The following is a 25,885-nucleotide window of genomic DNA, read 5'->3' on the forward strand; positions in this document are numbered from 1 at the left end:
CAAAATACTACTAACGCTCCAAATATGAATACGTCACCTATCATGGTAAGGGCACCCGCCATGTACTCGCTAGGAATGATAGCGACTACTCTGGAGGATTTTTCGGGAAAGAACACCGGAAAATATTTCGAGAAACTCGAGATGCGAGCAAAGCTAGACGAGTGGTCGGAAGACCAAACTTTAAAATTGTTTAAATTCAAACTGATTGGCGAGGCCTATAACTTTTTTAAGTCCGAACCGGATTTGGACACATTAACTTTTTTTGAATTAAAATCGCGGATGCTCTCCAAATTTGCACCTTTTAGGCTACCGGGGAAAGCCAATATAATCTAAGCAGGTGTTATCAGCGACATGATGAGGATGTCTCATCTTTTTGTACGCGGTTACGGATTTTGGGGGATAATTTACTAAAAGAAGATTTGCAAGGGGCTACTACCGAACAAGAGGCGGGAATTAAAAAAAAGAATAAAGATTTAATACTCAGTCAATTTAAAATGGGATTAAGAAAGGATTTAATGAAGGATACTGGCATTTTACTGCTACAAGAATCGGATTTGGACCTGTAAAAAGCAGAACGGCTGGTTAAACTTCAGGAAACAACAATACTTATGTTACAGGGAAGGAACAGCAACTCGAAAATTTCAGGAGTGGAAAATGAAATTGAAGGAACGCCGCTAAGGAATCGGGACGTTTACGATAAGGAACGTTCAACAAATATGGGGCCTAGGAAATTCCCTTCGCCAAGAAATTCACAAGGATGTTATGATTGTGGACAAAATGGACACTTGGCAAGAGAATGCAGGTCCGGAATAAGAAGTCATCCTCAGAGGAATACCGCATGTTTTATATGTCATCGAGAAGGACACTGGGCCAAAGAGTGTCGGAAAGCGGATGGCAATTCAAGAGAAATGAATAATCCACCCCAAAAAGGAAGAATAGGAAATAATGGAAGAGATAAGACGGAGACACGACTTCCTAGAGAATGGAGACCATCAACGGGGGCGATACCCAACAGGGGCATTCAACGGGCACACCTAGACGGGGACCTGCATCAGAAAATCAACGCAACAGTAATTTAAACTAATAAGGCCAACTTCTTTCTGCCAGGACAGAGGCCGTAAACAAGAAGGGTGGCAGAATATCATGAAGAGAAGTTTTTCAAGGGAAGACAATGTAATGAAGGGGGAAACGAGACGAGGACAATGGGTGATGGTCATACCGGAGGTGACAACAGAATCGGGGAAGCATATACCGCATTTAGTACGCATGACGATAAATGGAAAACGGGGAAACTGCCTCGTAGACACGGGAGCTGCTGTGACCCTAGTGAAGCGAAGGCTAGTCAAGGAAGAAGAAGTTGATAAACGAGGGGCTGAACATTTCCATCTAACAAGTGTAACGGGTCATTTTCTTAAAACATGGGGATCTACAAATCTATGGATCGAAACGGAAAATAAACAATGGTGCAGAAAATGGACAGCAATAGTATGCAAGGACGAAACTCTGGGGAATGCTCACATAATTTTAGGAAGAGATTTCCTGTCGGCAACTCAGGCTCACGTTATTTACGGTAAAGAACAAGGGCTTAAACTTGGAAGGACACTAGTGAGATTTCTCTCACACGAGGAAGAAACGTTAGGAAATCAGTTTGGCGAGAAGAGAATCGGAAAAATTACGGACGCTCCTTACAGGAAAGAGCATATGAAGATTGCAGCGAAGACGGCGTCAAGAAATGGGAGATGCCCAGGATACATTAATGAAAGAAGAGGAATGTGGAGCAAAACTGGGAGAGACCCGAAAACTTCGAAATTTGAATGGAAAAATTGGTTAGGAATGGTGAGAAGATTTTTTGAAAACTGGAGAAGAAGTATTCAACCGACTGAAAGCAGCCGCAAGAAAGAGGCATTTAAAACGCAATGGAAGACCCCAGAAGCGGGGAGGAATAAAAGTCACAAATTAGTAGATAACATAAGGGAGAGCATGACCAAGAGAACAGAAGATAAGCTAGGAGGATACGGGGTCAAGAAAATGAAACAGGAAGTGGAAGTCCCAACTACATGTGGAGCCAAGGAAACCCCCATCAGGAAAAAAGTGGTTAGGAACCAAGAAGTCACTGAGAGTAGTAAGGAAGTCGTGATAGGCCAGATACAAAGAGGAGAAAATAATAATGTGAAAATGGGATTGAAGAAGAATGACGCTGAGGAAGCGACTAGTGGGAAGAAGAAGGAAATAAACGAAATGGGCCAGCGTATGGACCCAAGGAGAAACCCCCAAGATGAATTGGATGTCCATATATTGTTGGAACAAGAAGTAGTTGTGCCAGGCCGGTACGAGGCCATGGTACCCGCCATTTTGGCAAAGACAGGAATAGGTGTGAGTTGCGAGCCAATCGACCTCGGTTTGAAGGGAGTACGCGTAGCTAACGCGGATACAGATAATACAGTACGACTCTGGATTAAGGTGATGAATGAGTCCACTAAGGGCATTGTACTGGAGAAGAATCGGGCAGTTGCGAAATCGACAATGGAAGAAAAAGTAGAAGAACAGTTCAAAAGTCAGAGACGAGCTGTAGAGGACAGGAGTAGACAAATAGAAGAGAAAAATCAAGCCTTAACTGATTTGGATAACCAACTAAAACAGAAGAAGCAACAGTTGGAGGAAGCACACAGCGTATTACGGACAATAGAAGAAGAGGCTGTCGCGATACTGAAGCCGAAGAAAACGATGGCGAACCCTGAGAGCAAAGTGAATAAGGTACAAAAAGACATGAAGGCTTTGTTAGAAGGCGTACCGAGGACAGAACCACTGACAACCAATCTAGCTTTCGATCGGAAAGAAAAGGAACTGAAACAGTTGAACAACGCTGGAAACGAAGGTAGAGGACAACCCGTAGTAGAACACGCACAACGGATGGATGGAGAAAATAAAACCGTAGAGCTGCCTCACAAGAGATGGGAAACTGATATTATTCTGGAAGAAAAAGTAGGTGTGCAAAGCCGGGGCCAGACCATGGTAGCAGCCATCTTGGCCAAACCTATTGAGGGGCAAGTCCTGATCTGTGAAGCCATCGACCTGGGTATCAATGGCATTTATGTTGCAAACGCAGTGATGGAAAATTCAGCACGATTATGGATTAGAATAATAAATGTATCCTCCAGAGAGGTTACCTTGGAAAAGAAGAAAAAACTTGCTAGAGCTATAGCAGGGGAAGTAGATATGAGGAAACTGGTTACGGGAAAGCAGACAATTGGCCGAATTAACCTGGAGGGAAATGATTGGAGTAATACCGGGTTTGAGTTGGAACATTTAGACCAAGAGTCTGGAACGAAATTACAACGATTAATACGAGAATATCAGGACTTATTTTTAGAAGAAAACGATGTGATTACTAGCACAACTATGGTCAAACATGGTATCACCTTAGAACCGGCCGCGCAGCCGGTTCTAAGGTGATAATATGGAATCTACAGGATTCCATATCATCAGCGTCAAGTTTTGCAGAGAGAAATAGACAGATTGCTAGACGCAGGGGTGATTCGCCCATCGTTTAGTCCGTGGTCAGCACCAGTAGTACTGGTGACGAAGAAATTACCTAATGGGGAGGAAAAAATGAGAATGTGTATCGACTATAGGGGACTGAATAGCGTCACTAAGAAGGAATACTATCCACTACCCAACATTTCAGATCTGATTCAGGGATATACCGCAGGGAGTAACGCACTTTTCTCAGTCATTGATGTGGCAGAAGCATATCACCAAATTGACATGGAAGAGAAGGACGTTCCTTTAACTGGATTCAGTACGTTCCAAGGGCACTATGAGTACCTAAAAATGCCGTTTGGTCTGGTTAACGCACCATCGACATTTCAGAGGTTTATGAACATTACCTTGACCGGACTTACCGGGGAAATTTGTATGGTATATTTGGACGTCATTATCATTTTCAATGCGGAAGGAGTCGATGATCATATCGAAAGATTGAGACAGGTGTTTGAGTGTCTGAGGGCCGTGGATGTGAAACTAAAACCAAAGAAATGTAACTTTCTACTGAATAAAGTGAAATATTCAGGACATACGATATCACAGAACGGGGTTCTTCCGGATCCAGAAAAGATTGAGGCAATCCAAAAATTTCCAATCCCAAAGAATGTTAAGGGAGTACGATCGTTTTTAGGAATCGTAAATTGGTATCGACGATTTATACCTAACGCCGCGGAGTTGATGGCACCGCTAACGCATTTAACAAAAAAAGAGGTGAAGTTTGAAATAACACCAGAAGTTCTACAGGCCACCGAGAAACTGAAGAGTATATTGACATCGGATTTGGTCCTGATTTTTCCGGACTTTTCCCAACCATTTATTGCTGCTACCGACGCGTCTGGCTCAGAAATAGGGGCCGTCCTCAGCCAGTTAAGGGAAGGACATGAGAGACCAGTAGCATACGCGAGCAGAAATCTAAAGAAAGCCGAATTGAATTATTCGACTACTGAAAAAGAATTGTTGGGGGTGATTTTTGGAATACAAACCTTCAGGTGTTATTTGTATGGTAATAAGTTCACTGTTATAACAGACCACCGACCATTGAAGTGGCTGTTAACGATTAAAGACCCTGGTTCTAGACTGGCTAGATGGGCTCTGACCTTGGGAGAATATGATTTTACGATAATTCATCGCAAGGGTAAACTGCATGGCAACGCTGACGCGTTAAGCCGGATGCACGATCGAGGGGATCATTACATTGAGACAGAGTTCGAAGAGTACGAGGAATATAGGAAGATACATCAAACTCCAAAAATGACGAAGCTGAAGATAAAAGTTGGAAATTTATTTTCCGCCCCGGAAGAGTGGGCCTTAGCCGTAATATATATTACCTAGTTACAAAAGCTCAGTATTGGGACAAACCATCGTATCGAAGCATGTGGAATGCTTTGAGGGAATTGAAAAATTGTTGTGATAGGAATAAAGATACTCATCTGGCGATGCCGCGAATTGGGAATGGCTTGGATAAATTAGACTGGGGCGCCGTCTTGGGAATGATTGAATTTTTATTCCATAATACTAATATCGAAATTTACATTTACGAATTGGCTGAGCAAGTGGCAACCATTGGAGTTGTAGAAGAGCGCGAGGATCTGTTAGTGCCAGAATGGGACCGAGAATAGTTGAAGAAAGAACAAACTGAGGACGAATTTTGCCAAGAGATAGAGAGACAGAATGACATGACGGGAGAAAATCCGCTTTACTATAGGTCAAAAGATGGGCTGATATATCACGTAGAAGAGGATGGGGATAAGCTAATTGTACCTAGGAAATATGTTAGGAAAGTATTGGAGGACTTTCACGACGCCCCATTTGCTGGTCATCCAGGACAACAGAAAACACTAGCCAGTATAAAGCGGAGATTCTACTGGCCAAATATGAGGACCGATGTTATCAAGTATTGCGCCACCTGCGACGCTTGCAATCGTAGGAAATCCTCCCCGCATCAGAAGAAAGCCCCACTACAAAGGTTCACACCGACAACGGCGCCTTGGGAATTAACGTCCATGGATATAGTAGGACCAATGGTTACTTCAAATAGGGGAAACCGTTATATACTGACCTTTCAAGATTATTTCACTAAGTATGTAGAGGCGATCCCACTACCGGATCAGAAAGCGGACACAGTTGCCCGAGCGTTTGTAGAAAATATAATAACGCGACATGGAACACCTAAGAGAAAACTGACGGACCGAGGAACCAACTTCATGTCACAGCTATTTCTAGAAGTATGTCGAGTTCTAATAGTCAAAAAGAGTCACACTGCCAGCTACGCACCAACCACCAACGGACAAATTGAAAGGATGCACAGAGTAATGAAAGATATGCTTTCCCATTATATAAGTAACAATCAAAGAGATTGGGATGACTGGTTACCTTTCGTGTTAATGGCTTACCGGGGACTCCCACACGTCACCACGGGATATAGCCCGTTTTTCTTGCTACATGGGAGAGAACAGACGCTACCAATAGATAGCTTCATACAATCGGAAAGAGTTAGATACAATTATGACGAGGACTACGCGTCAGAATTACTGGAAAGACTAAGACAGGTATATACGAGAGTATTTGTGAATACAGAAGAGACGAAGAGGACAAGAAATGAAAAGTATAACCAAAAAACTGCGGAGCATCCATTTAAAGTAGGGGACTATGTGCTAGTGAAAATTAAATCAGTGAAACCAGGAATATCAAAAAAACTTTCGCCGGCTTATGAGGGCCCGTACGTAATAACAGAAATGGCAACAGCAGTCACGTTAAATGGGTTAAAGCTAGTAGTAAGTCCCATAAGTCAGTAATAATAATAATCAAATAAATAATCGAATTGGGGAATGTACTTACAAAAAAAATAAAAAATTGCGGGATTAAAGTAGATGCAAGAATAATAAGGGGATATTCAGGGGGTGGACTTTGATTCAGTTCAAGTCAGAACAAACTTCTTAAGGGACGGTAATATGAGGACTATATTTCAGAAATAAAAAGGGAGCGAGTTTATAACAACAGTTTTGTTCACGGGTCAGTTCGGGAAAGGATAAACGGATACAATCAATAGGGCAGGTCAAGGGTAGATAGTAAGATACCAGTGAATCATGGGAAAGGTAGTAAAATAACAGGGGCGATAAAATAGTGAGGAGAAAAGGGTTTTATAATAATATGTTAAATCCAGAGGGGCGGGGTACCGGCCGTAACAGGTACTAGATCTTTTATAAAGCGTGCTTTGACACACCTTGGGTTGGTAGGCAGCCATCCCTGTTCACCGACGGAAAGGGGGAAAAATTTTTTTCATTTGTCGGGGAACAAGAATTAGAAATTCAATTACGTCTTGTGGAATTTAATTTCGGTTTTCCGAAACGCCATGTTGAGATGTACCACGACACATGATGTACCTGAGTCATCGTATTAATTATAAAGTTTCAGTCAGGTGGGGACTATAATCTCACTGGGTACGATAATCGTTCCCTGGCTAAAACCAGAAATAGAAATTCACGTTTTGGTGACCTTGAGAAACCTCAACCGCTGGGCCTCGGTGGAAAGGGTCGACAGGGGTTTTTCAACATATATGGGTGGAAAGAGAAATATGACAGTATCTTCACCTCTTTACTGTTTCTCGGATTACGTGAACTTGGAGTTATTCGAAAAGGATAGTTCCTAAATCTACCGATCATAGTAGATGTATAACGTGGAAGATTATGCCAATAGGGCATGAGATTAGAAGTAGGGAATACCGAAAAAGGAGGGCGCGAAAGTAGGAGGGAAGGTCTTAATAAGGGAATATTGCGAGATGATCTAGGATCTCGATATTGAATATCGTGACGATGATCTACCGTAGAAATGGGTAGGTAGGATAACATATAAAGGACACTTTGTCAGAAATCAAATTGCCTTGGCCTCCAATCAAGAAATATGTTATTGAAGATAGTCAAGATTTCAAACACTATTTAGAATAGATATGTCACGAACAATTGCCTTGATATTTTTATGTTTGTTATATGCATTCTTATTATGTGCTGTATGATAGGGTCATTGACATAGACTGTTGTATACATTTGGCAAAGTTTTGATTTCTCCACAGGGCAAAGTCGAATAAAGAAGACACCCGACAGAAGGATGGACCTCATCAGGCTCCTCATCATCAGTACGGGAGTAACCTTGTTCATGATGTCAAACTTCACCCAGGTGAAATCCCTCATCGCCTACGATTGTGACGACAAGGCGACCGAGATATCAGCCATATCAATTCGCGATGTCGCGGAGTGCCCCGAAACCCAGACTGCATATCAAAGCGAGTCGGGAAAAGTGTCCGTGTTACAAAGAGACGAAATTTCTTTTTAACATGTGTGGACTTGTTTAATCGAAGTCACGCGAGTAATTATGCATTGTGGAATGCATAGCCACAGTTCAATAGTGTCCGGGGGAATACTGAACTATGTAAATCGCATAGGTGCTGACGAATACCGCAACGCGCATCATTATCGATCCTTAATCATTCATCACCAGAAGATTGGAGACCTTGCAGCCAATGGCACTACTACAGCATCCCTCACTTTAGAAGGACTAGTAAACGCCGACGGATCCTGTGAAGGAACCACCTACCATGAAAATGGGCAATCATGGAAAAGTATCATTATTCTAGCCACGGAAAAATCCGACTAATGGACTACGAGGCCAAAATCAAATTAGACGAGAATGAAATAGTTTTAACGGGTAACGTAGTATGCCCCTATTTAAAAGGATATTGTTTTGACCCCAGCGTAGGCGAAGCAATGTGGGAGACTAATCCCCTACGGACCTGTGAAGATAAACTTAGCCTCTTATATAGTGGCCAAGCCGATAAGATAATCAACCAAATCACCACAGAACGACTGATAGTAGTTGAAAACAATGCGAAAGTCTTCGCAGTTACTCTGATAAAGAGAGTCAACGTATGTAATATGGAATTATGGCAAACGGAACATCCTCGTATAATAGTTGCGGAAGAAACCTCACAATATTTTATTCTCAAACCAAAAGTTGATATACTCCCGCACAATGCCGATCTAATGGCTTACGTAAACAGTAAGTTTCTATACGTGGAACAAGCCTACAATCGAAAGATCGATCAACTATATACCGACACTGCTCATAGGAGATGTCTAACACAGCGAGAAATTTTACGCACCAGGCTGTTACTGGCACCTTTGGCGCCCAGTACCCTGAGCCAACTCGTTAAGGAGAATGGAGGCTATATAGGAAGGGTATTAGGAGAAATCTTATACATTATGAGATGTATACCCAGGACCGTAGAAATCTACAGGACCAATAAATGCTATAATGAATTACCCATAGTGGTAAATAACCGAACCAAGTTTATGGCACCGGTTACTAGGATTATACAAGAACATGCCGAAGAGGTAGATTGCAATGGGTTGATGCCACCCTTGTATTTCATTGACGACCAATGGATTGGATTAACTCCATACCCCATAGAAAAACACGCTCCAGAAGAGCTTTCCCCAGAAGTAGAAACTAAACTCAATTTCTACCCGATACAACCTGTTGGAGCGTTAGGAATTCACACCCAGGAGGAGATTAAGAGTGCCCAACGCATAATCGCTTTCGGAAATGAACGAAAAGCGGTGGAGAATATTATAGTGAGACGAGTAGCAGGCCTGGAAACCACAGGACAAGGATTTTCCACAGTAAATCTATTTGATATAGAGGAAATGGAGAAATTAGCCCATAACACGATGCAGCAGATTTGGGGATGGTTCACTGACATAGGGCTCTTTATGAGTGGACTCATGGGATTTTATGCTGTTTTTAGAATAATCAAATACGCTTTGGGAGTGGTATTGAATGGAATTCATATTTACCAGACAGTAGGATGCGGAGTAATGATACTGGCCAGTCTATGGAATACCTTAACTATGTGGGTATCCCACAGATACCAGAAAGTAGTAGCACAGGACATAACCGAACCAAGAAGGGACGAAGAAGCCTACCTAGAGGAAGCAGATGTACCCCCGAGACTGTATCCTCGAGTACCCCACTCACAACACTGGACCGACGAGTCCAACCAGGCAACCCAAGGAGCGAGCCAGGCCTTGCGAACCGACTTGCCGTAAATCTAAGTGAGACATCGTGTCGCGGTCCGAATCTGAGTTAAGACGAACCCAGACATAAACTTTTGCACTCTAATTTCATGAACTGTGTAGTAGCGGGGTCGCTCGCAAGTACAAGGCGAGCTGACCATTACGACCGAGATCGTTGCAACCACGACATTACTGTACCCACGTATGGATCGGGCCGTATCCAGTAGCAGAGTAGCAGCAAGTCCTGGGCCGTCAAGGACTGAGTGAAAAAGGTTACTTCTCACATCACACAGCACCACACCATACCACAGCAGGCAACGGAGCCTCGCTGATAGCTGCAGTGCATCACGAACGAACGCGAGTGTTCGCGAGTTTAGTGCGCGGGTTTAAACGCGAAACTTTTGTCCGCCGACAATTTAGTCAAAACCTTTTGTTAGGCATAAGATGAATGAACCCTTATTTTGAACTTGATATTGTAGATTTAGTTATTTGAAAAGTTATGGCACTGTATGCCCAGAACTTTTACGAAGGGGGAAGTGGTGTAATAATTGCCATTATAAGGGAAATGAAGAAGGTTAATTTAATTTCTTGAAAATAAGAATTCATTTGTGAACAGCATCTCTCTGCCGGGTCAGTTCAATATTTAGATAAGCATTTTCGCGATTACATTTTAACGGTCACATTGAACCCAGTGGCAGAAAACGGGCTCATGATGACTTAGCGTCTGGAGAAATATAATATATGATTGTAAGACTTTGTCGGTTTCGCCGTCGCCATATAAGTTAGAGTACCCAAATAACCGTATACTTTACATGTGCCCATAATCACGTTTCTTAGGAACGATTGAGAAACCGCTGACCCGAGGTCTGGCGGGTAATTGTGTTGACTCGGAAAAGAGCCGCCATAACTAAATAGGCAGAACCACATCTTATCAAAAACAGAGGGTGACCAATAACGTGCGATGAAAAATAAAATAAGTTTTAAATGGGAAGGGTAATGGAAAATAATTTAGCAAGACCGTAGGGAATGACCAATCACGGAAAGTTAAGAGAAAGAACTTATTTTTTCGTTCAAGACGGTATTGGGGGTTCGGAGGTTGCGGAGGACCGAAAAGAACGGTGACGACAGTGAGTTAGGGGAACGCGGCAGTCAGTGGAAGACGGGTAGTCAGCGGGACTCCGGGCGATAAAGGGTACTTCGCGAGACTCCGGGCGATTAATGGTAGTCAGAGGGATACGGGAGTAAGCGGAATAAAAATAGTTGTAAATACTGATTTCTAGATACCGGTAGCGACGGAGTTAATCTTGTGGTATAGTGGCGTTAGGCCGGTGAATTAAATAATATTTTGATGTTTTGGTTTGTGGCATTAGCCAGGGTTACGGAATCAGGACTGGACAGGACGGACATATCACAGGCGCAGCTAGGGTAATCGAATACACCAGGATAAACGGAGTATCGTGAGTCAAATTTTAAATTGTACTAACACCCATGTAGTTTTATTGAGAGAAGTTGTCACCTTGAACTTTATTCTTGGGTTTGGTTATTTTGAGGCATTGAAGTTGAAAAGAATGACAAGGAGATTATACCACTTACTCCTTGGCTTAGAGTAAAACTCCAATTGATATATAAGTGATAGAAAGTCAATATTAGTACGGCGGCCAGGCAAGCCTATGAAAAGTTTTTATTATTTTGGTCATTATTTTGATAGAATTTCAGGTATAAGGTGGAAGCCTACCTTACAGGCAATACAATTTAATGTGTTTTTGAGCTGATAACGAGTTATCTAATTTTTGTATAGTATTTATTATAGGAGGGATTTGTGGTACGAACAATTTTGTTTCTTCGGGTTTCTTGTATTTTATTTTTATATTCAAGTGGTTTATACGGTTTTCTTTTCATGTATTTGTATATATATATATATATCTACTCTTTACACGATGGTAAATTGTGGAGGCTCATAATTGCAATACTGCATACTGCAATCTATAACTTTGTTAAATTTTGGTAACAATTATTCATTTTTTTTTAATATATCTATAACCGCACATTTCTCTTTTATTGGCTCGTTAAATGGAGTAAGTCCCTGTCCTATAGAATAATTAATCGGCCTTCAGATGATAAAATTAAGCTTCAACCTCAACAGGAGGAATTTCAAAAGGGAAACCCTCAGTGTAGTTAAGGTTCAAAAGACCAACCTTCGTGCGTTTAGCACGAGTCCAGCAGCCCTACGGAATGGTGATATATTGGTGACAGATGGAGGACAGTAAATAATTAAATTTGATACTAAGTACAGTAATAATCTGGACTAACAGCCCAGGTATTACAATTGACAATAGGGTCAAGTAAATTTGGTAGATGAGAAATCAAATATCATTATAGAAATTCATATTGAGTGCTGTTGAAATGATGATGAAAATGTATGGAGATGTTCAGAGAATGAAAGTATTTTCACTATCTATAAGTTTTGTATACTTACAATACTGTTAATTTTTTCATTTCTTAACGTAGTATCGTTGAGTTGCAGATGGAAAATGTAACTGGAAGTGTTGAATGTGACATCTTTCGTGAATTTCAAACCTGAAACCAATTTCAGTATCTCAGTGAAAAAAATATAATAATTTTCAGCTGCGAATTAAAATTTTTCAGTAATTTTCAGATAATCTAGAGGTATCTTATTCAATTGATGAAGACATAACCTGAAAATGCTCTTACTCGTACTAACGTGATGAATACTCTAAGCCGTAAAAACCTCAAAGTAAAAATTAGGTTTTCGTGAATTTGAAATTCGTTGTATGAAACCCTAATATCACCTGATGTTACAAGATTCTTCAGAGTTGTATCTTCAACCTACAAACACCTAAATCTACCCAACTTTTGATTCAGACTATTTTTCTACAGGAGTTAATCACTGCAATTGCCTCATCCCCATTACTCTCTCCTCACCTCTCATAAAAGAAACTCAAAATATGACATATATAATCTTCTTGCAAAAATTCAGATTATGTATATCCTTATATGTTTATAAGAAGTATAGTAGTGGTTATTCATACAGGAAAATTAATATATTTTAATAAAATCCGAAATATTTACCTCTACCAAAGATCTATTACATTTCCAATTTTATTGGGATAAAAGTTGGTAGAGTGAAATGTTTCGAATTTCATGTCGAAGTATTCATGAAATATAATAAATAAAACTCTAGTCGCATGTGGACATTTTCAAACTGTATTTAACTTTGAAAATATCTATATAGGACGGAACAGCAGAACCGATAGTTATAAATAAAAGTGGTAAAAAACAGAAAGTTTCTCCTACCACGTAGTAACGGCTACGTTGCAATTTAGCGAACTATTTATTTTCTCAATATATGTTTTTTCCACGAAACTTATTTCAATTTCTGTTAAAGTTTTGATGGACGGAAAACTTATCTGCTTGAGTTTTCATTCACGTGCTGACATTGTTACCACTTTATTGTAATCAAAACAGATCCTTGAATAGGCGTTAGGCTCATTCTGATTTGTATTATTATTCCAATGCTTCTACGGAATACAATTAAAAAATACAAAATACAAGATGAAAATCAAACAGATGATTTGAAGATTTCAATATACTTTTAGGCTCTATCGAGCTCTATCTCAGTGCTGCCAATTTGAAAGAGACAAGATGAGCCCGAACCATTTTTGAAAGAATGTGTATTTATAATATCTCATTTCGTTCCACAGAGTAAAACATCTTTATATAAAAAATTGGAATTCTTGCAATAGAGAAGTAGAAAGTCAACATTTTTCTTTCCAAAAATTAATCACTCAAAAAATAAACCCCCTTTCAATGAAGTTCAAACTTACCACAGTGAATAACTGTCTGCATTCCGTATCCCTTTTGAGGAAGGGGATGTTTCTTACAAATGGGTTTCAATAGATTAGGAATGTCGCCTCCTACGATTAGTGCGTCATAGTGATTAGCATCCAAAGTGTCGTTGTCGACGAATATCAGATGGGGGTGGGAAATAACCTCGCCCTGCAACAGGAAAATGGATCACCCACGATGGTCTGATATTAATTAATCAGAATTCTAAATACTCTGAGTTTTCCATTGTTTAAGTTAGGCACATAAGAACGATAATACAATTAAGTGAACTACTCTCGTTGGAATTTCAAGAAGTACCTATTATTTGAATGGGAATAAATTAATTTAGTTGGGAGTGAGCATAATGGAACTCATATTGCTTAAAATAAACTCCACAATATTGTGAGAATTATAACTTCAGTGCAAAAATATATTCGTAATGTACTTAGCAATCGTAGAAGAAGATATTTCTTCATACATCACATCAATTCATAATGAATCAGAAATTTGCACCACCCGATATTTCTTTAATGGAATACTGAAAACTCATTGAAGGTTTTTGAATAACGTTGAATGAAATGGCTGCTTGAATTAATTCTTTCTATGGGGCATTGCATAACATATCGAACAACTCCATTTGATATAGAAATATAGTTGACGGCTAGCGTCAATGTTTCAGTTAGTTAACGGGTTTTGTCGTCTGAAATCAGTTGATACGTCAAGGAGAGTACTTCGACCACACCACTGAAGATGACTGCCGTAGTTGTAGTTAGAACTTTTGGACCCAAAAGAGACCACGGCAATACCCGGAATCTACGTTTTTCAATAACGATTATCGATATCGATCACCAAGACATATTCGACCAAATAAACCCAGCTTCTTAATGAAGCCAATTAGTTTGTACAGTGAGTGGTGTTTTAGGTTAGATGGTAGGAGTACGGCTCTGCCGAACTCTCAAAACCTGATTCAGTCCTCAGTGGGGCAGGCACAAAGTATGTGCTCTTCTGTTCCATCATTTTCCAAACAGAGGCGACACACACTGTCTTCCGACAGTCCTGCATATGATGATTCAAATGACAGTGACCTGTAAGGAGGCTTGTTAGGCATCGTTTTTCCCTAGTGTAGTCCAACAACTGTATGGTATCAAGCTTCGAAGGGTGAATGAATGCCTTGGAGTGAACCAATCCTGGAAGATTCTGCCAGAAATCAATAAATCAACTTGCCCTCCAAGTGTTCAATCTTTGTTTGGCAAAGCCTGAAGCGATGCCAGTGAAGTAGTTGTTTACAGCTGATTCTCGGCCTCCCCCCACCACTATGACGTATTAATTGCTTTTTTTATTGGTTGTTGTTTGGTGAAGTTTTTTTGTTGTGCAGTGAAGTCAAGGCGTTGTGACCTTGAAGTGTCTGGTGCATGGATCGTTCAGATTTTTTTTTCATATGAGATTTTGTGTGTTTATGTGTGTGTGTGTAGGAGAATGCACGGTACAGGGTTTCATCATGTGCTTGTTTGTCTATGTACAAACATACGTCTGCATACTTCGAAGATCCTCCAAGTAATAAATGCTCCATCGGTGTTAGGGCACCAAGTTAGTAGTGGAGTGACGTCACAGCAATAACCGTTCAACGGCTAGAGAGCGACATGTTCACTCCACGACGTGTGGCAGAGTAATGCGTATTCATCGGTCTGCCCTCACCTCTCCTGAAGCGATGAAGGTTCGCTCTAGCCCCGCTATCGATGGTGACACAACGGCAGCCGAGGACTGTTTGCCTAGCGTCTACCCTCTCCGAGACCGCAACGACCACTGCTTGCTCGTATATCGACATCTGTTATCGCATTCAGTTGGGAGGTAATCTTGGCGCATGTAGTTGAGAAGTGGGGTTGGCTATGACGTCTTGACGGGTCCTATCAGAGTGTATTTAAGAAGCGTACGAGTGTTGGCTATGTCAGTTTACATCAAGTGAGTTAGTGAGAACTATTATATAAAATGTATTCCTGTGACTGTGGTAAATCTTTCACTCGTAGTGATAATCTTCGTCGGCATCAGCTCCAGAGTTGCCAAGGAGGGCCTGCAGTGAAACGGGTGAGAGTGGATAATGCAACACCTATGTATACGTGCAATTGTTGTAATGTGACAATTCCTATGAGCCAAGTGAATTCTCACCGAAGAACCATGAGTCATAAAAATAATGCATGTGTTCAATTGTCTGACGGTGTTCAAATTATAACGAATGCATTCAATTGCCGCATTGCTACATACAGGGTGGAGAGTTCGATTGTAACCAGTGACTACATTTCATTTTTCAATAAGATTAGGCAGAAGGTCATTGAATTACTGGAATCAGCCATCAGGATCCATAAAAGCATCAAGGTGAATATGGAAGTTTTTGGGAATTATATTCTTCAGACTGATGATTCGAGGGACACGAAGTCATTTAATTCCCAAAATAAAATAGTGGACCAATCTTCAGATTTGAATGCTGTTTTTGATGGATTCCGTGATGTAATTGTGGCACAAACGACTGAGTTCCAGGATCGTGACTCAGGTATTTATTTTTTAAAAATTTCAATAAGATTGAATAGTAATATTTTTTTTTTTTTATAATTCAGGTTGGACTTGTGAAAAAATATTGTTTCTCGAGGTCAACATTAATAAATACAGTCCACTGGAAGGACGTTCATATGTGAAGCTGCCTCAATGTATTCAATGGAAGAAAGCTGTTGTGAATGTTCGTAATGAAGATCAATATTGTTTTGCTTGGGCTATAACATCAGCATTATATCCTGCAGATAGTCGAGTGTCCGAACTTACGTCATATCCACATTTTTCCACTGTTTTAGATGTCACAGGTATGGATTTTCCGGTTAAAGTTAATAATAAGAGTATCGAAATATTCGAAGATAGGAATGATATTTCAATTAATGTTTACGGTTTAGAGAGTACATTTGAGAAGGGTAAAATGAAGTATGAAGTGATTGGTCCATTGCGATACTCACAGAGAAGACTCCGGAGACATGTCAATTTGTTGTTTATAACTGATGACTCCGGTAATGGTCACTATTGTTGGATCAAAGATCTTTCAAGATTAGTTTCTAATCAACTATCAGCTCATAGACAGAAAAAATATTTTTGTGACGGATGTTTGATATATTTTTCTGATGAGAGATTGCTTTTACGTCATAATATGTATGATTGTAATCACATTAGTACCACAACACCAACTACTAATTTAAAGATCAATAAATATGGTAGAATGGTTGCGGAAAATAAACTAATGTTTGAAAACTTTGAGAGGCAAATGAGGGTGCCATTTGTAGTGTATGCTGATTTTGAATCAGTGCTTAAACCGATTCATGTGAATGAGCCAAATCCTGGAAGTTCATACACGATTAAAACATTCAAACATGCCCCATATTCATTTGCTTATTTGATAAAGTGTTCATATAATGATGATTTGACAAAATTTGTTACATATAGGGGTGTAGATGCAGCTCAGAAATTTGTGAGTAGCATTGAAGATGATTTGAAAGAGATACATGAAAATCATCTCAGAAACCCTAAACCAATGGATACACAAACTGTCGAAGAAGAAGAACAGTTTGTTGCAGCCAGAACTTGTGGTATATGTAATAAAGCATTTACTGATGGTGACGTCAAAGTAAGAGATCATTGTCATGTCACAGGAAAGAAAAGATCACATGCCGCTCACTCGAAATGTAATTTAAATTTCAAAATACCAAACTTCATACCTATCATTTTTCATAATTTAAGTGGTTATGATTGTCATTTATTCATAAAAGAATTGTATAGGAATAAAGAGAAAGTTGATGTTATCCCGCAAACTAAAGAGAAATATATATCTTTCACGAAGCATCTCTTTACACACAGCTATACCGATAAAGATGGTGTGGTTAGGAAGAATTATCTCAAAATGAGATTTATCGATAGTTATAAATTTATGACTAATTCGTTGGAGAAGTTGGGTGCAAACTTGACCTCCGATCAATGTTTGGAGATGCACAAACATTTCCCACAAATTGAGAAATTCAATTTGATGAGACAGAAAGGTGTATTTCCATATAGTTTTGTTGATGACATTGACAAATTGAATTATCCATTACTTCCGACAAAAAATCAGTTTTATGACACACTCAATTGTGAACATATATCGGAAACTGATTATGATAGGGCTAGAAAAGTTTGGAATTTATTCGAGTGTCAGAATTTGGGGGAATACTCTGATTTGTATTTGAAGTCGGATGTATTGCTACTATGTGATATTTTTGAAAACTTCCGCACCACAAGTTTAGAGATATATAACTTAGATCCGGCACAATATTACACTGCACCTGGATTATCATGGGATGCCATGTTGAAGTTCACTAATGTTGAATTGGAATTACTAACTGACATTGATATGATTCACTTTTTTCAAAAAGGTATACGAGGTGGAATTAGTCAATGTAGCGAGAGGAAACATATAGCAAATAATAGATTTTTACCCAATTATAATCCCAACGAACCTTCCACATTCATTACATATTTAGATGCAACAAATCTATACGGTCACAGTATGTCACAACCTCTACCAACAAGTGAATTTACATGGTTGACACCAAATGAAATTCTTAATCTCGATGTGATGGATGTGAGTACTGATAGTCCGTATGGGTATGTATTTGAAGTGGACATTCATTATCCACAAGAGTTGCATGATAAACATTCTGACCTTCCATTTTTAGTCGAAAAAATAATACCACCTCGTACACAATCGAAAATTCCCAAATTAATTCCAAATTTGAATGATAAAAGAAAATATATTGTTCATTATAGGAATCTACAGCAAGCTGTCAAAAATGGATTGATTGTAATGAATACACATAGAGTATTGAAATTCAAACAATCATGCTGGATGAAACCCTATATAGATCTTAATACTGAAATGCGTAATAGGTCTAACAACAAATCTGTTAAAGATTTCTATAAACTAATGAATAATGCGGTGTATGGAAAGACAATGGAGAATGTAGATAATCGAATTGATGTTAGACTCGTTACACATTGGGAAAATATAAAGAAAAATATAGGTGCCAGCACTCTCATAGCCAAACCAAATTTCAAAAATTGTTCAATTTTCACTGATAATTTCGTTGCCATTCAATTGGGTAGAGTGAAGGTTCATTACGATAAACCATTATATTTGGGATTTTCCATATTAGAATTATCTAAAACAGTCATGTATGACTTTTTCTATGGATGCATCAAACAACACTTTGATGAAAATGTCTCTTTACTTTACACAGATACCGACTCGCTCATTCTTAAAGTAAACACAGAAAATTTTTATGAATTCATAAAAACTAACATAAGTAGATTTGATACATCCAATTACAGTATAGTTAACCAATTCAATATTCCAGTAACAAGTTCAGTCTTGGGTAACTTCAAAGATGAATTTCCAAATGATCCAATCATGAGTTTTTATGGTACAGGTGCTAAAGCATATTATGTGAAATCTGTTGATGGTGAATTTAAGAAAGCCAAAGGGGTTAAACGATCTGTAATAAAGAATGAATTGACATGCGAAGATTATCAAAAAATCGTCGAACAAGGTGGTATGATATTCAGAAAGATGAATTCATTTAGAAGCGTGTTACATGATATGTATACTGAATTAAAAAATAAAGTTGCATTATCATATCACGATGATAAACGATTTATCATTCCGAATACTACCCACACTCTTCCTTGGGGTCATAATGATATTGAATTTTATGAAAACGATCCAAATGAGAACATTCGTTGGATAAGTAATATTATTCAACAATCACAATCTCAGGAGACTCCATTGGATCAATTGATTAATTTATTATCTGCCGAGATCAATGATTGAAATATCATTCAATATCTTCAAAACCGGAAAATTCAATATTGATATTTATGTAGCCATTTATAATTAATAATATATGATAGAAGTAATGTGATATTAATGTATTATGTATGTATGTATATGTATTACTGTAATGAATATAAAATGATTAAAATTTTATTTGTATTATTTCTATTTCCCTAATCAATTACTGCAATATATAGTATAATGTAAATGACAGAAATATCAGTTTGAAGAGAATCATCGTAGAGTGCACAATGTCTAAAACAATCGATAAGTTTGGTAGAAAAAGAAAATGGGGTGGTAATGTCATTCGAGGTCCTCCTGGGAATGGTTTTAAATTAACAAAAGATGGTCATTATGACATGCAAAGGAAAATATTGAAAAATACAAGTGAACCAATTGACAAGAGTGATTGTGTAACTGTATCATATCTTGAGGGGGAAATTAATGGAGCAAAGGAAGTTATACTTCTAGCCCTACAAGCTGCAATACAATCCACAATAGGCAATATTGCTCGGGACGCCCGGCAAGCATTTAACGATAAAATTGCAGAGGCTCGGATAACTTTCACTCGTAAATTTGACAAACTTACAAGTGATGTAGACATAAAAATGTCTGACATAACAGCGTCTACAAATAAAAAATTTGATGCTATGTCAAACATAACAGGGACTACAATGAAAAAGTATGATGTACTGGAACAGAGAGTTGAAGTATTGGAGAAAAACCATAAAGAAGTTTTGGAGAGAAACTATAAAGTCAGGCCATCATCATCAGGTGGACTGGGATATCCAGGACTGAACATTAATCCAAATCATAGAATAATACAACCAAAACCAAAACCAACTGATGATGTATTAATGGAACCAACATGGTGAATGTATTCCCTCGTTAGGTTAGGTTAATAGCTACGTTAGGTTAGCTGCATACTTACGTTAGGTTAGGTGTTAGGTTAGTATTCCCTCGTTAGGTTAGGTTAATAGTTACTGTAGGTTAGGTTAGGTTAGGTTAGGTTAGGTTAGGTTAGGTTAGGTTAGGTTAGGTGTTCGGTTGCATAGCGGTAGGTTAGCGTACTAGGTTAGGTTACGTTAATACATACGATAGGTTAGGTGTTCGGTTGCATAGCGGTAGGTTAGCGTACTAGGTTAGGTTACGTTAATACGTTAATACGTTAGGTTAGGTGTTCGGTTGCATATTATGTTACGAACGCGCGCGCGAAGAGGGCGTAGATGTCTCTCCAGATGTCCCGCCTACCTGGGGCCGGAGGCCCCACCCACCTGGGTGGAGCCCAGGCAGTGGGCGGGGCCCGTTAGGGCCACGCCCCCCCCCTCCCCCCCCCCCCCTCCCCCCCCCCCCCCCCCCCCCCCCCCCGTCGCCACCAACTTTTCGGATACCCCGCCCCTTTCCGAAGCCCCGCCCCCTTTCCGAAGCCCCGCCCCTCCCCTCCCCGAAGCCCCGCCCCCCCGACTCCCAACATTTGCGCATGTACACCCCTACCCTCATCGCGCATGTGCGCTCCCACCATTTTCCCACCGCTCACGCATCGAAGTCGATACCCTCCGGAGAGCACTCCACAACATTCAGTTCGAGAAGTCATCTCATCGAGAGCAGTCCACTCCACAACAAGGCAGTACGTTCCAACGACCAACTTGATATTTGAGTAAGTAAATTAGGAATGTTATTTTTTATATCAACTAACTTTGTATTATTTCTTCTTTTTCAGAATGGCAACCAATACACAGGAGGTGAATAATGCTGTGGCGTCTATTCTGCCGGTGTCCGCTGACCAGGAGGAGGCAGCATCTTCGAGAGCGGTGACGGTTGACCAGCCAACCACTTCGCGTTCGCGAGTTAGGTGCAGATCTTCTAGCCCTGACTTATTCGAGGAGGAGGAGGAAGTCAGGGCTGTGAAGAAGGTTTGCCAACGACCTGCAGCAAAGGTTGGTCCTATTTCAAAGTACCGAGCTACTTGCAATAGGACTAATCCTTATGCAGGTAGTTTTTCGACCTCTCGTAAGAGGGCCTCCACACCAGCAGCAGCACCAGCAGCAGTGGAAATTCCGAGGAGTCCTTCTCCGGAGTTGGTGATATTGTCGCCGTTGGTGACGCGACTACCACCGCTGCCAGCGACACCGGCGGATCCTGAGGTGTTGGTGCCACAGCCTATCGGAGAGGTTAGTGAAAAGATGAGTGTTTTTCTGCAGAGATGCAAGAAAGCAGAACGAGCTGCCCGATCTAGCGAGGCCGAGTTGGTTACCATGAAGCGACAAATGGCTGAAATGGATAACCGACGGAGGGAACTCCAAAAGGAAATGGCCGAAATAGATCGGAATTATGCATCTCTGCAGGAAAGGTGTAAAGCAAAGACCTCTTCGATAGAGCTGTACAAAAAAGTAGTGACAGTTATGGACACTCTTTTTGTAGATGAAGTGTAAATGTAAGATTAGTTTTAGGTTAGTTAGGAGTATTTAATTATGGTAGTTTTAAGTTTATATTTGTTAAGTTTATATTGAATAAAGGAAAAGGAAGTGAAATAAAGGGTGTACACTGTTTTTTGGTTTGGTACACATTGAACAATGCGATGGTTGGAGCATTTTTCTTCACTTCCTCTTATTATCATTATTATTTTTTTATTTCAATTCCAAGTTCTTCTAGACAAATACCTCACATCAATTTTTGTGTTCTCTAATCACTTGTAAATAATTTCATGTGAAGAAAATTTAAAAAATAAAAAAATAGACATGTTTCATAGTGAAATCGACAAGTATATTTCATTTGTATTTTATCCATTCAAGTATCTCTTTCATTGAATATGTCTTATGTCACTTTGCAATTTACCCCTACTCATTGAATATGTCTTATGTCACACTACAATTTACCCCTACTCAATGTTCCACTCCTCTCCCACTCCCTCTCGAAAGTATAAAAGTAGAAATCATCTGATGAAACATTCAGTTGATCAGCTAGCATCGAGATGGAACCCGATTCAACCTCCGAACCCTATAGCTGCCCGGATCAGGGGTACAACTTCAATTACTGGGATAACAGCCAGGTACAGGTTGTCTCTTCCACCACGGAACCCCACAGTCCGCCATACGAATACCGGGATCACGACATCAGGATGCAAGTTCAGCATGTCACTGGCAGTGACGAAGGACACTTGGATGACTCGGAATATCCAGATCCTGACGGATGGTGGGACCCTGCTTATGATGACATTGTCCCAATGAGTAGCGACGACGACGATGATGACGACGACGACTCTGGTGATGATGCTGATGACGAGCTTGACGTTAGACGTCCTCCACCATCCCCTATCCTCATCGAGGATAGTCCTCCGCCATCCCCAATCCTAATCGATGATGATGTCCTCAATTCCGATGATGACATATAATCATCTACTCGTCCATCATTTCCTTTCCTTTCCTTCCACGGAGTACACACTTTTTGGTTGGTGTACACGAGGCACTGCGAGGCTGGGGCAGTGTCTTCCTCCCTTCCTCTCCCTCTTATTAGTTTTTTTTCCATAATAATCACTAGAATTTCTCCTAATAATCGCTCAGAGTTTCATTCTTGATGTTTTCGAATCTCAAACACTGTTCTACATTTCACCCCCTCCATTTCATTTCTTCCAATATAAATATAGCAACAATCCCAGTTCTATATCATTCTTCCACAATGTCGAGTACAGGACCCATCCAAGTACATGAAATAGATTCAACGTCTGATCATTTGAGTACAACCTTCGCTCAATTTCTGCAGCGAATCTATGATCTTCCTGATGATTTCGCAGAACGAGTGGAACAAGGTATTCAGGACGACATAGATGCTGTTGACGATAATAATGCGGATGATGTGATTAGTATATCATCTGATTCAGCTGATTATGACGACGACGACATCATGAGTATATCATCTGATTCAGATGACTACTATGAGGATGATATCATTAGTATATCATCTGATTCAGATGACGATACCATAATTATTGTTTCTGATGATGAGGAGCGTTAGTCCATATCATTGCATGGATTAATAAAAAAATAACAGCCCTTTTCAGGGCTACAATTAAAGACTGAAACAATAAAAAAAATAGCTCTTTTCAGAGCTACCATTATACTTTCAAACAGAAACAGATTCATACCATTGTTAACATTATGTTAACATTATAATCTCAAACGAAATATATGTATGTGAAAGTATTCATCATTATATGCATATGAATGATTGACAAATGCCAACTTCAACTTTCATTTAAAGTAGTACTCATCATATGCATAGATATTCAATGACTATCAAATTCCAAATTTCGACTTTTCAGTCAAAGTAGTAATTTATTTGTCATATAATGTATAGATATTCAAAGACTAACAAATTTCCAACTTAGACTTTTATTAATCAAAGTATTCATTTGTCACATAATCTATGAATACTAATACAACTAACTACTGTTTGTGTGAATAATGTAGCCCTGAAAAGGGCTGTTGTTTTTTTTTTGACCAGTAGGTCCACGGTTATTGTGCCACAGGTTGGACATTATTACATATAATACATGTAGATACTCGGGTGAAGTTTGTTAGTGGCCTCTCGCAAGCTTCACACCAATTCTGTCCCATTTCCATAATTGAGACAGTGTTGTGGGTGTTGACATGGGCATACCACCCTCCATTATTGTTTCTATGCGAATAAAACCGAAAGCAGCACCAACATAGTTTTTTGTTCTCTCCATCTATTGTGCTGATCAATACGTATGCATCCAATGCACAATACAAATCCAAGGGATCTTCCAGTGTCTCACTGACATTGAGTGTTCGCATACCGATCCTCATAGCACCATCACCTTCAGTTGTGTCAGCTTCTATCCCTTCATCATCTCCTTCTTCATCCATGACCCTCTCAAACTCCATCACGTCATCATCTTCGTCGCTTTGGTTGGCCTCGTTTTCAACTTCGTCTATCTCATCTTCATCGACTCCAACATCTTCTGCTTCAACTATTACTTCCTCTAGCGGAACATTGACATCCTCATCATCTGATTCGTCTATCCAATTGTTTTCATCAACAGCAGCTATTCTATTTAATGCAGCATTTATTTTTGCAGAATTCATCTTGTTGTTGTTTGCTCACAGTTGTAGAGAGTGAATGAATGAACTCTAGGTTTGCAAGTCAACTTATATAGGAGGTGATGCGACTCCCACTTGACTCGTTTAGAGTGGAATAGTAGGAGAAGTTATCCCACTATACTTCCACATGATGTTGATTTGTATAAATAGAGATCGTAGGTATAGGAGAGAGCATTCAGAGTTTCTGTAAGTCATCTCTTTATATTTCTAATCGAATTAGTAAAATGCCGTTTCCAAAAGAGTGGAATGAAAAACCAAAAGTGTGTGTCTACCCAATGATGATTGCAGGGGCTATTGTGTGCTACTTTTGTCAAATAAGTAGACCTAAGGATTCAATCAATCCATGTACTGGTATGTGTAGTGATTGCGTGTTGCGGATTCAACTATCGCCTCCTTCTCATCCACCGAAGCGAACAAAATCGGATTATCGTCAACAACAGTTACAGTGTCTGAAGTGTTCCGAACCTATAATATTTAACAATATAGGTATCTGTAGAAATATTTGTGGTATCTGTGCTGCCGTTCCAACTCCACTGCAACGTTGTTTGCGTTGTGATACATATTCCATGAATTGTTGGAATCATGTATGCAATGCATGTAGAAGTACTTGGGATCTGTGTGAGAAGGTTGGTCAACTCTACCCCAATAGGAGAATCCATTTTTTTCAATGTTGGTGTTTGACGCACGAGCAACAACTATTGAGGAATAGAGTCAAAGAACGTTCCACATCCACAGAGACATATTAACATTTTTCATTTTTTATTATCGTTATTGTCCTCTATTATTAATAAATATATATATATTTTGAATTTATTTGTATTATTTTCTAACATTTAAAAATACATGCATGCAACACAAAGTTTTCCTCTTAAATGACAAAGATTGTTACATGCGTGAATAGTTTAGTGAGAGAGCGCATGTGCCAGTTGATGAAAGAGCGCATGCGCTAGTTTATTTTCTTCTATAAATGGTGAGGTCTCAGTAACATCATCACCTTTCCTATCCACATTCTATTGCTATCACATATCATTCCTCAGACCTTAATAATCATGAGCTCTATGCCGCTATTGATTGCTGAAGATGGTTCACCACTTGTTGATATCGATCAGACTGATTTTGAAAATATTCCAGTATTACATTTATCGAGTCAAGATTCGATAAATGATTTTGATATTAACGACTTCGTTAACTTTGCAGATGTGCCAGAACCAAATGAGCAAATTATTATTGAAAATCCGATCGTTTCGCAATTATCATCACTCAAACACTCTTCATCTACCCTTCCTCTTGGTGTTGATAAGAAATCTAGAACAATCAAGAGGAAGGTTACTAAGGCATCTTCATCGATTGTCACTGACTTTAAAGAAAAGAAAGAATCCAAAAGTGTTGTGCGACAGAAAAAACCCGCAACG

General features: G+C 39.5%; 2 protein-coding genes across 5 annotated transcripts in view; one reads left to right on the plus strand and one right to left on the minus strand.

Moving 5' to 3' along the window:
• Ret (Ret oncogene) overlaps positions 1-25,885 on the minus strand; it is a 190,121-nt gene that overhangs the window by 51,619 nt on the left and 112,617 nt on the right. For all 4 annotated transcript variants that reach the window (XM_074173183.1, XM_074173181.1, XM_074173180.1 and 1 more), the window contains 2 exons: positions 13,457-13,628; positions 12,088-12,188 (listed from right to left, as the gene is read on the minus strand). In XM_074173183.1, the coding sequence (XP_074029284.1) occupies positions 12,088-12,188; positions 13,457-13,628 (273 nt within the window). The remainder of the gene's footprint in view (positions 1-12,087; positions 12,189-13,456; positions 13,629-25,885) is intronic.
• LOC141481556 (uncharacterized) lies at positions 20,859-21,785 on the plus strand. Its single transcript, XM_074173184.1, has 2 exons — positions 20,859-21,010; positions 21,074-21,785. Exons 1-2 carry the CDS (start codon positions 20,859-20,861, stop codon positions 21,783-21,785), a joined length of 864 nt encoding a protein of 287 aa, XP_074029285.1.

This window comes from Leptinotarsa decemlineata, unplaced genomic scaffold (genome assembly GCF_025532065.1).
Source record: "Leptinotarsa decemlineata unplaced genomic scaffold, Ldec_3_MD MMD2_tig00000218_RagTag_RagTag, whole genome shotgun sequence".
Taxonomy (NCBI): domain Eukaryota; kingdom Metazoa; phylum Arthropoda; class Insecta; order Coleoptera; family Chrysomelidae; genus Leptinotarsa; species Leptinotarsa decemlineata.